Below are 12,327 nucleotides of genomic sequence, written 5' to 3'. Positions count from 1 at the left end.
ATTAACTGTACCAACAATTTATTCCAATACAGTCTGTACACATAGTGTCTCAGAACCGTAAGAATGGATAGATGATGGTAAAATTAAAATAAAAATAAAGTAAAAAGAAAAAAAAACACAAATACCTACTCAAAATTGAAATTTAATGTCTCACTGTTCCTTTACGGATTTTATAAAACAGGTCCTTTGCAAAATATATTCTCTTACAGATAGAAAATGCCACGAAAAAACAAAACCAATCGACAAATAGGCCGATTCTCTGAAGACCAGATGAGGCAGGCTATCGAATTAGTTCAAGGAGGCACTTCTATACGTCAAGCTGCACGAATGAAAGGACTATCTTTCCAAACGGTCCATAGATATGTAAAAAAAATTCACCAAGACGAAAACATTCGTTTATGTCCTAATTACAAGGTGAAACAAATTTTTACTGTCGAACAGGAGAAGGCCTTGAGCGAATATATAATCAACTGTTCCAAAATGTTTTATGGTCTGTCAAGAGACGATACCCGAAGATTTTCATATGAAGTTGCAGTTTATAATAATATAGTCATTCCAGCAAACTGGCATGCATCAAAAAGTGCTTCACTTGCCTGGAGAAAAGGATTTCAGAAGCGTCAATCCGACTTGTTTCTTCGGACCCCAGAAGGTTGTAGTCTTTCAAGGGCAACCAGTTTCTATGAATTTAACGTTGACATTTTTTTCACAAAACTTGAAACTGTTTTAAAGCGTTTCCCGGTGTTTGGAGATGGTAGTCGTATCTATAATTTAGATGAGACAGGAACCATTACCGTTCAAAAGTCCCAAAAAGTGTTTGCACAAAGGGGTATACGACAGGTTAGTAAGACCACAAGTGCGGAACGTGGAACGCTCGTTACAACCTGTTGCATTGTTGGAGCATCGGGAGCAGCTATTCCTCCTGCTATGGTATTCCCGAGAGTGCACTTTAAACACTTTCTGATAAATGGGGCGCCCAACGGAACTTTAAGTCTGGCTTCGAAAACAGGTTGCATGAATACGGAGTGCTTTGTGCAGGTTGTTAAACATTTCATTAAGCACACTGGTAGCACCAAGGAAAACCCTTCTTTGTTGCTAATGGATAATCGCCAAAGTCATTTATCAATTGAAGCAATCGATTTGTGTAAAAATAATGGTGTCACGATCCTAACTATACCGCCGCACTGCACTAATAAGTTACAGCCATTGGACGTAGGCTTACTAAAACCATTTCAAACTTTCTATAATGCGGCAGTAGATGCATGGATGATGAACCATCCCGGTCAGACATTTACGATTTATAACGTAGCTGCGTCTGTGGGCATAGCATATCGACGAGCAATGACGCCCATTAACATCACAAGTGCTTTTTGGAAAATCGGAATATTTCCATTCGATCGGCATATTTTTACGGAAGAAGATTTTTTGTCGAGTTCTGTGACGGATAGGCCGCTTATTGCAGATGAAGCTACTCCTGAAAATACAGATGAACCTCCAGTTGTAGAAAATGCAGGTCCAAGTAACAGCGATACCGCCACGAAAACTTTTGTTAGCCCAAGTGTTTTCAAAGGTTATCCTAAAGCTCAAAAATCAGGCGAGAGCAACAAAAAACGCAAAGGAAAGATGATGATTGCTACCGATACCCCGGAGAAAATGGAACTTATTAAATCTAGAGAAAAAACACCAAAAGAAAAAAAAATAAAAAAGCGCGTATTAGATAGTGATTCTGATGAACAAGATGAAAATGAAATTGAATTACAGGATTCTAGCGGAGGAGAAGATTATATTGGTGAAGATCCCGAGCCCCCAATTAGTTTCGAATATCTTGATCGCTGTCCTAATATCGGGGAATATGTGCTTGTTGAATTTAACTCTAAGAAAAAACATACTATGTGGGCAAAGTCCTCAATAAAAGAAAACAATCTCAAATAAAAGAAAATGATTTTGAAATATCTTTTTTAAGGAAAAGCATTAAATGTGGAAACAGGTTCTTATTTCCAATGGTCCCAGATATCTCACATGTATTAAAAAAATATATTAAAATGATTTTGCCGGCTCCTTTAACGCAAGGGTTAACCAAGCGCCAAAAGTCGCTTTTGAAATTTGAGATAAACTTTGACAGTCTTAATCTAAAATAATAATAAGTGATGCGTCTCAGTGTTCCAACATGGATAGGTGCAGTGAGACATCTGGTATTTTTTAGTTTTAATTTTTTTGAGATGTTATCTTTAGTTTTCGTCAAAAAAAAATATCGTTTTTCAGTTCCTATTTATATGCCAAATGTAAAGATAAAATATGAGCTTAAAATAGCGTTTAATAAAAAAGTTATTAATATTAAAAGTTTTGCGTATCAGTGTTCCTACCTCTCCCCTACTTATAGTATACTCATCGCACAAGTCATTACCTTGTCCACAAGCATGGCTGAACAATTTATTGAGTCAGATTTGGAGCACATAAATATTAAGACCATAGATAAAAACTATTTAATAGTGCGTTACATCTTATGTAGTTAGTTAGTTAATAAGAAACTTTCCAAATCCCTTTCTTGATTCATCAGAACGCATTTAGTTTAAATTGAAAAGTTATACAATTTTTAATTAACTGTTTACTGTTTCGTTAACAACAGCGGCTTGGTTGCCTACATCAAAGCAAAGCAAATGTTCATAGTGATTCCCTAATTAAATCTATTTTCAATTTGCCTACGAAGATCATTCATATCGTCAACAGGTGTGAAGTAAACAATTTATTTTAAATGACCCCGCGAATAAAAGTCAACGGATTAAGATCGGGAGATCTAGCTGGCTAGAGTACCTCCTCGACCTATCCATCGCCGGTGATAGTTTTCATTGGAAAATTGCCTGGCAGTTGCGCTAAAATGTGAGGGTACACCACCCTGCTTTATTTACATTAACTGTCTCGTCATCAGTAGAACATTTTGAAGTAATATGATTAAATTTGTTTTATCGAAATTAAAAATTAGGCAATTAAATGATCATTGTATGAAAATTAACACCTTTGTTGATTCATGATTCAAAGAATCGGTGAAATATTGTCCTTTTCTTTCTAACATGATTCTTTTCTTGTGAGTTTATGTTAATACATAGTTATTTCGGCATCCAAGAAAGACATTAGCCAGTCATATATGTATATGGATTTTACTAAGGCATTCTCCCAAAAGGATCAACAAATTTTACTGGTAGAGTTGCATACAAGATTTTTTTGAAGTTAAGAGCTGCAGGTCAGGTGCGCTTATATATGGGATTACTACTTTTCAATTTGTACATAAATGATCAAACAGTCTCCATTTTCATCTGTAACGATTGACTATTATGTCCACTGAAGTTAAGAGCTGTAGATAAAATGTGTTAAACCCGACGTTTGGGATAACACGTATTAATTTTTTTCAATTTGTAGTAGCGTATATAGATGATGATCTTAATGTCTCGAAATGTGTCATGTCCCAATCAATAACCGAATCAAAAACCTTGTTATCTTTAATTACAATAAAAGAGCTTCAATCAAAAAATTAAGCATTGTATTTGACCATAGGCTGAAGACTGATATTTTCATCAATAGAGTTCTTAAGATTTATATCCTGAGTATGACTAAATATTTAGTCAAGACGTCAAAATCAAGTCAGATTAATTTTCTCCAACCCGCACCCATATACATGAAATTTCTTATAGATTTATTTTATTTTTAATGTATAATAAGGTTATTAATCAAAGTAAATTTATGGAAAGATCTTTTCGCCTAATATTTAGATGTTTTTCATTTGATATTTTTCAAAAAAAATTCTATATGCTTCTCTCAACCACTGAGGTAAAAAAAGGAGCAATTATAAAGTCCCTAATTATCTCTCCCAAACATTAAGTGAAAAACGTTGCTGATGTCTCGATTAAATAATGGACATAAGGATTTTCAACTTGTTGATTCATGTTGTGGAAGCTAATTTATAATAGTATAATCCCAAATACGAAAAGAATCCAATATAATTTTGTAAAAAATGAGAAATAAATTAAACAATTAAACTGCTTTTTTACCATCCCCTATGTCATAATAATTTTTTGTTTTGTTTAAATCTTTAGATTATTTCCATTTGTTTTCTTTTTTATTTTTTGTTTATTTTCTTTTTAAAGTTTTTGTATGTGGTATGTTTATTAAATATTTTTTGTCCTATATATATGCATAAATGAACATTCGCCTTTTATTTTAAACATCCTTGGGAGAGCGGTTTGATTTTATGCAAAAAATTTTGTTTGGTGGGTAGCGTTGTTAATTCATTTTTCATAACGTAAATCAGTGCGGTTTTATACTATAGTTGTCTTATTTGTAATAGCTTAATGTATTTAAAAAGATCATCTGTACCAAATGTATCAGAAACTTACAGATGATTTTAAGGATTTTTTTGTTTCTTCTCTTTCTGATTTATATCTCTAAGGGTTTTAATATGTTATCATATGCTTCGCTCCAAGCAATAATGTCATATCAAATCAAAGTAAAAACAGTTTTATTACCATTTAGAAATACAAACAATTAATATGCTTCTAAAGATTGAGCTATTATAGATAATAGGTAAAGTGTAGGAATCAGCGCAAGGGCAAGCTAGAACCATAGGAGAGGAAAGAGGCAAGACTAAAAGTGATATATTTTACATATTAAAATACTAATAATTTAACGTTAAATAAGCTTAAAACAGGAATCAGCTAAGCAGGTCTATCACAGGTGAACCCTCCAAATATCATATAACTGCAGCAAGTTGTGCATTTAAAACATGATTCTTTACATTTAATAAAATACTTCTAGGTGAACATTTTTTTATGTGATTAGGCAGGTCATTCCACATGGAAATACTTGTATATTCAAACAATTTTTCAAAAGCTGAAGTTCTATGCATAGGGATTGTTAGTAGATAAGGGTTTCTAGTATTATATGAAACTTCCCGAGTGAAAAATAAATGTCTTAGAATGCGGGTTGTCCAGTTTTGATAATTTTATATATTAAATTATACATATGAAAGATTTAAATAAGGAGTGATGTGATTTCTAAATGGTATGTTAAATATGTTAAAGTGAATACCTCATACAGCTATTTTGTAATTTTTGAATTTTTTTTAGATAAATAAACTTAATGAATCACCCATACACAATGTTTCCGTAATCAAGCAATGATAAAACAAGCACATCACATAGCCAATATTTAATTTTTGGTGGTAGCATGTTTTTGTACTGATGTAGACTTTTTAATCGGACATAAGAGGCTCTAATCTTGTTACTAACATGTGTTGTAAAAGTTAAATTTGCGTCAATTACCACTCCTAAACTTTTTTTCTCAACAACAATGGGTATAGCTTCACCCCTTATAGTTATTTTGAAGGTATCCAAAACTTCAGTTAACTGATTTTTATTGTTTGTTAGAAACAACACCCTAATAATGATAGTTAATTTTATATTGCGCTATGAGCAAGCCTGGCATGTCAAAAGACAGATAGATACACCTAACCGTCTGTTGCATTGTTGCAATTTAGAATATTGTAGGCAGTCCTCCATATCAGCCACATAAATAGAAAAAAAGTAGTGGTCTCAATATAGAACCCTGTGGGACGCCTATAGTTAATGGCAAAAAATTTGAATATTCTAGATCTGAATCTTTTCTTACTCGAACACATTGACAGCGATCTTCAAGATACGATTTAAAAAATGTAATAGTATTTCTTAAAAACCCAGAGTACTATAATTTAGCTAGTAGTAATTTATGATTTATGGTATCAAAGGCTTTACTAAAGTCCAGCAAGGTTAAACACGTTATTTCTTTAATATAATTTTTGGCTCTGATGTAATTAATCATGCTCAAAAGACTTGTAGTGTTAAATGATTTTCGGAAACCTGATTGACAGTCTGGGATTATTTTTAACTTATAGACAAACTCCGAAATTTCATTATAAATATGACGTTCTAAAATTTTTGAAACCACTAGTAAAATGCTGATAGGTCTAATATCTTTAAAATCTTAAGGAGATGGCACTCTAGGCAAGGGGACAATAATATCGTTCTTCTATTCACTTGGAAAAACTGTTTTCCAAAATACAACAATTAATAATATTTACTAAAGGTTTCAGGCAGTAAGGAAGGCATATCCTAAGATCTTTAATAGAAATTCCATCAATTCCTACCGCATTAGTCTCAATATTTTTTATAATATATAGAGCTTTCTCTTCATTTATTAATTTTATGTTAAGTTCTTTCTGATTTATATTTTTTTTGTTAGTAAGGTAGAAATTGATTTTTTCATTAGACGTTAATTTCATATCATAAAATGGACAGTATAAGTACAGCGTTTTTGTTGTATAAATGTTTACTATTCTTGTGATTTGTATAATGAAGATCCCACATTTTTTGTTCGCGATTGAATGTGCTTATCCCACTTCAGATGAGAGTCTATTTCTACTTCTAGGTAATTAGTTGAATTAACACTTTGAATTATAAGTGGTCAATTTTTAAATTCAGGATTAATAGTAATTTGGGTATTTATTGGGAGGCCGGTAATGCAGCTAGAGAATGGTACATATACTATTTTTTTTGTGTGAGTAGATAATAGGTTTGTGTCTAATCAGTGTATAATTTTTATTGTCGTTCTTTATGTCCCATGTGTGGTCAACAGTGCCATGTGCAAATGACCAAATTTTGACATTTAGATCGAGTTTAAGTCTTTTATGTAAATTATGAATAATATTGAAGCGATATTTATATTATATAATAATATTGTACTTTGTGGAACCCCGGAGTTTAATTCTTTTTTTGGATTCCAATACTTTTTAGCTTTCCATGACACAGTGTGGAAAGCCTTCACTAAGTCTATAAATACTGCAGTATCCAAAAAGATTTGGATATGTCGATTGATTGATATATTTTCTTCATCAGGAATGAAGGAAATATAATTTGGTTTTAGATGTGCCTTTGAGAAATCTAAACGTAATAAAGCTAACTAGTTGATTTTTAAAGCTGTTTTGAACACTTTCGACAAGTTTGATTATTGGTTGGTAATTTCCAACCATATATTTCTGCCCTTTTTTAAATATAGGTTTTACGTTTGCTCAGTTAAATAGTCTAGGACAATATCTGGTGGAAAATGCTAAATTTATTGTGTTTAATTAAAGCAGCTATTCCTATTGCTGTTTCCATCAGGACTTCTACGGTTTTTTTGTCGCTCGCAACCTGAAGCTGCATCAATTTAAGTGATTTTATTATGACAATTATTCATTTTTTGCAATCATTAATTTCACTTGCGCATTAATGTAAAATGTTAATACCTTTTCTTGCAATAAAATAAAATAATTATTGCTTATTTCCGTGTTTTCAAGGTGCTTATATTTATGTTTCCTGTTATTATTTTACTGCCTTTATATATGTATCTTGTGAAGTATGTGTCCAGTTCCTATATAAGAAAAATCTTTGTTTACATCATGTAACCTATATATAGCTGTTATGTATTATCAATAAAACTGAAAAAAGGATAAAACTGATATAGCTTTAAAATTCGCCAGATTTTTATCTAACCCGCAGTAGTTTAGATTTAAAACTATCAAGAACAAGTTTGTGAGTATTGGAGATAATAAAATGAAATAAGCATTGAATACGATCGTCTCCATAATATTTCATACCCAAAAAAAAGAGAAAATCTAGGTTTCTTCTACTTTTAAATAGACCTTAAGAATAAACTTACCTGGTGTGTGATTGGTACCAAACCAAACAACCTGGTAGCCTTGGTAGGTCCCCATTCACCACTGGCACAATCCGGAAGTGGAACCATGACAGTTTGCAAGTCTTCGCAGCATATTTTAAACTTACAGACACTCTTGAATTTCATCGGTTCTCCTGTTAGGTACTCTTTGGGCGTGACCGCGTTAGCGAAAATATCCAACAAGAATGTCCCACTACAAGGAGCGTGTACTCGGAATGCGACTGTGTTACCAACCACGGACTACAAAGAAAATGCATGTTTTTATTTTTGATTTTGTTTTATAGAAATAATAAAGTTTTACCTGCATTACGAATCGTTTGAGCGATACTCCTTCAAAGGTATCCCCATCACTATCATAAAATTTGAGGTTGTAGTGGAAGATTAGTGTGCCCTGCATGTGTGAAGGCATAGCGATTTTTACAGTTGCTGCCCCTGTAAGTTAAAGTCAAATTGTCATTTTGGCAAATATGGGTTTCTTCATAATTTGTTACCTGTTGAATCAGTGAACATAACAGCTTTGGTTTTAGGGTCAGAGAAGTAGAGTCCGTATCTGAAGAATAGGGATCTGACAAATGGTAACTCTTCGAACTCCTGGAGGGTGATTGGGTTCTTCAGGAGTTGCCACTCTTGTTGGAGTGGGAAAAACTCGTAAATGAACTCCTTTGGGTCTGTTAAGAAGTAGTGATCGTCATATTCATATCTGAAAGATAATAAAAGTGTTTTTAATAGTTAAATGGTTTTTGAACTTTTTTAAGTGTCTCAATTTAAATGCAAATATTCAGATAATGGATAGAATTGTAGGGGAGAGTGTTGAACCACAGAGAGTTGCGAAGCAGAGCTACAGATGGCACTGAGCGGTGGATTTGATAGCTCTCCCTACTGTCAACATTTTATATCATATTTTGCAGTAGTGCTCGTCTCGATAGCACGCTTCTACGTATCTTCCAGACAGTGTGTTTGACATTTTCTTCGAAAATTTTTTTCGAGTATTTGTGTTCTGTCATTATCATAACTACTAGATAATAATGAATCATTTGCATTTTTTGCGATTTCTATTGTATTATTATACAATAGAAATCGCAAATATTATATTGATTATATATACGTGTTTCACAATTTCCCACGATTTATGGAATTTTCAAAAACGAGGTTTTTGATGAAGGAGGTTTTTTGGAAAGTACTAAAATCGAAAAAAAAAGGTTTTTTTTGAGTTGTTTTGACCAAAACAACTCTCCACTCTCCCTTACTTTCTTAATAAAAATTTGAACTAGTACAAAAATCTATTAATATTTTGTACTATATTTATCATCACTTTTATAGTGAAATTGTACTAATTATCAAATTTGAAATAAAATTTTTTTAAATGGCACATTTTCTTTGATACCATTACTAAAAAATTTGATATTGATGAAAAACGGCACAATTTCGTGAAAACTGCAGGGTTATCACATTTCTTTTCTCCTTTTATTTTGAAGATATAATAATTAAATATGCTATATTTTTAATATTAACCGGGGTCCTCGCAATTACAACCAAAATGGCATACAATATGTATATTTTATAAAACTACCTCAAATAAAATATATCATTAGCATTTTAATTAGAACAATCTTACTATTAAATCATTTTAATGATTAGGTGCTTCGATTTTTAAATCTGACCTAAGCATTTATTACCACACAAAAACAGAAGATCATAGTAATTGAAGTATTGGCCATCGATAGAAATAACCTCTTCCTTAGAACATTAAAAGACGAGAATCAGTAAACAACAACTTTGTTTGACAAGTACTATCGTGCCGAAAAAAAACTGGGACAGCAAAATCTCCTAAATCTATTGGTCTATTAGAATAATATATTTTGATGTTGTCAAAGTTAATAAAAAGCGATAATATACACTCGTCTGATGGATGGAGTTCCTATAAAAAGAATCGCAGAAGAATTGGGCATTAGTAAAAATACCGTTTCTTTAGCTAGGGCAAAAATTGCAGAATATGGAGCTATTGTAAGAAATCCAGGTTCTGGTCGACCAACAATTTTAAAGGACATTCAAGATAGAGATTTAGTTGGCTTTCTAAGAAATAATCCGTTTGAAACAGCAATAAAGGCGAAAGAAGACATTTTCCTGGTTCTGCTAATACAGCTCGTAGTAGGATAAGAAATTCGGATATTAAAAGTTGCTGTGCAACAAATAAAATATTTTTGACTGAAGCACACAAACAGAGAAGGATTAGAATTTGCCCATTAATATGCACACCAAAACAACATATGGGAAACGGTAATATTTTCGGATGAAAAAACCTTTCGATAATGCAATAATGGCAAAATCCGCGTTTACACGCCTTCTAATACCAGATATGATGAAAGATATACACATAAGACTAATCAAAGTGGACGTGTTCGTATAAACGTTTGAGTCTGGATTAGTTTTAGAGGACTAGGCGTTTGTCAAATAGTGCAGGGAAGGCTTAATGCCTTCGCATATTGCAATATCCTGAACAATTATGTCATTGGTTGGTGTTGTCTATGGACAAGATTTCTTCCAACATGATAATGCTCCTATAGATAAAGCCCGTATAGTTCAAAACTATCTAGACGAAAGACGAATTCAAGTTTTACCCTCGTTCTTGCCCTCGAAAAGCCCTGGTATCAACCCAATTGAAAACGTGTGAGATAAAATGGCAAAATATATATATAAAGATAACTTTAGGCATAGAAATCAGAATGAATTACGCCTGGAGATAGATGACGCATGGGACCAAATACCGAAGAATATAAAATATTATACCAGAAACTTAATTTTAAGTATGCCACGACGTTTGCAAGCTGTAATTGATAACGACGGTGCGCCTAGACGTGTTTTGGTTTATTTATAAAATGTGTTCCAAATAAAAATAAATATCGAAAAATAAAAATGTTTTGTATCAATATTATTATTTAAATATGTAATTATTAAGACTTCAAAAATTCATAATGCGTAAATATGCCATAAGTACCATACCCAAGGAATGCGATTTACTATAATAGACTCGGAGACAATTAATTCCCTACCTAAATTTTATGTCCCAGTTTTTTTCGGCACGATGGTACATGTGCTCAGGGGCAAGGAGGTGTTTTGTTTACAAAAATATTTACCGATTCACTGTTGCCAAGTTTACACATATTTTCGAAAGAGGTACTTTTCAGCTATATATAACACATAATATAAATTATTTGTATTTGTTTGGATTCAAAATAAAATGTAGAAATAGATATAACCTATTCTAAGAGTAATTATAACATTTTTAAACAAAAAAAAAATTACATTCTCCCAAACGCTTCTACAAAATGTAGAATAGCAACATCGCAACCATAAGCGAAAAGTCATCTTATCAAAGTCAAACGGCTTTTGTGAGGTTCAGTGTTTTTTCTTTCGTTTCTGGTTGAAAAAGTTAAAAGGTCTCATTTGAGTGTTTTTGTGAGCTGTTACGATGGTTAAAACTTGTAGCGTTTGTGCGGCAGCAAGGAAGAAAGGCTTTTAAAGCGATTTAGGCTTTTAAAGGGATTTTCTCACAAGTAAACATCGATACTTTCATAACATCACGTCGGCGTCGCACAGTAGATCGAAGTATAGGAAAACCCGAACATTCGCCGACATTCGCAATAACTTTTTGGTCTTGTTATTTTGTATTAGTTATTTTTATTTGATAACAGTTTAAGATGTTTTTTTTTTAAGTTTTGATTAAAACATTGACGTAATACAGAGTACAGGGTGATTAAGATTCTAGGTTTACCGTAACGATTTAAAAATCGTTAGGTATAGCAAATGTGTAGTTTAAATTTGGCAAATTTGTTTATTTTAAAGCTTACTTTAATAAGAAACTAAAAATATTCTTAGACCTTCTGGATACATCCGCAAAAGAAAGGATATTTAACATTTTAGTATTTTCTTTTTTCTGACTGAATGTCAAAAGTTTATAAAAAACGAGAAATGCTTTTGTGTAGCAGTTTTTTTACCTTTAGAAAGAAAGAAAGAAAGAAAGAAAATGTGCTATATTACGTAAGAATAATCTTGTGTACAAGCATCCTACAAGCTAAAAAAACAAAACACAAATACAATTTCAAGAATTGACAAAACAATGAACAAAATTAAACACAAGAAGACAAAACTTTTTGAACATACTTAAATTTAAGATAACTAAATAAAACAATCAATTACTAAATAAAGGTAAAGTTGTTGACAAAACTAGAGAAGAAAAAAGGAAAAAAAGAAAACTTTCCAACATGTCCAAGGTTAAAACCTATCATTAAAAAAGTCATCCAGGTTATAATATGCCTTAGGCAATAAAAGCGACTTTAATTCTCTTTTAAATTTCTTAACATCCGATATATGTCTAACACACAGAGGAACATGATTGTAAATTTTTTTACTTATGTAAATTAATGAGTTTTTGGTAAGGGAAGACGTAGGAATAGGTAGGGGAACATCATTTATCCAGAAGATAATTTCCCAGCTAAATGTAAAATATGATCTTCAAACCGAAGGCGACCATCAATGGTAATTTCTAGGAACTTGCAGCACTCTTTATTCTGCAAGAGGGAATTTTCGTCA

At 32.1% G+C, this 12,327-nt stretch overlaps 1 protein-coding gene across 2 annotated transcripts in view; it reads right to left on the bottom strand.

The window, feature by feature from the left end:
- The window catches only part of LOC126734955 (hillarin), a 100,844-nt gene that overhangs the window by 2,439 nt on the left and 86,078 nt on the right, over positions 1 to 12,327 (bottom strand). For both annotated transcript variants that reach the window (XM_050438810.1, XM_050438809.1), the window contains exons 10-12: positions 8,229 to 8,437; positions 8,039 to 8,169; positions 7,720 to 7,977 (exon numbers count right to left, since the gene is read on the bottom strand). In XM_050438810.1, coding sequence (XP_050294767.1) covers positions 7,720 to 7,977; positions 8,039 to 8,169; positions 8,229 to 8,437 — 598 coding nt within the window. The remainder of the gene's footprint in view (positions 1 to 7,719; positions 7,978 to 8,038; positions 8,170 to 8,228; positions 8,438 to 12,327) is intronic.

Source organism: Anthonomus grandis, chromosome 4 (assembly GCF_022605725.1).
Source record: "Anthonomus grandis grandis chromosome 4, icAntGran1.3, whole genome shotgun sequence".
Lineage (NCBI taxonomy): Eukaryota > Metazoa > Arthropoda > Insecta > Coleoptera > Curculionidae > Anthonomus > Anthonomus grandis.
The sequence above is the reverse complement of the archived record's forward strand: the minus strand, read 5'-3'. Positions and strand labels throughout refer to the sequence as shown.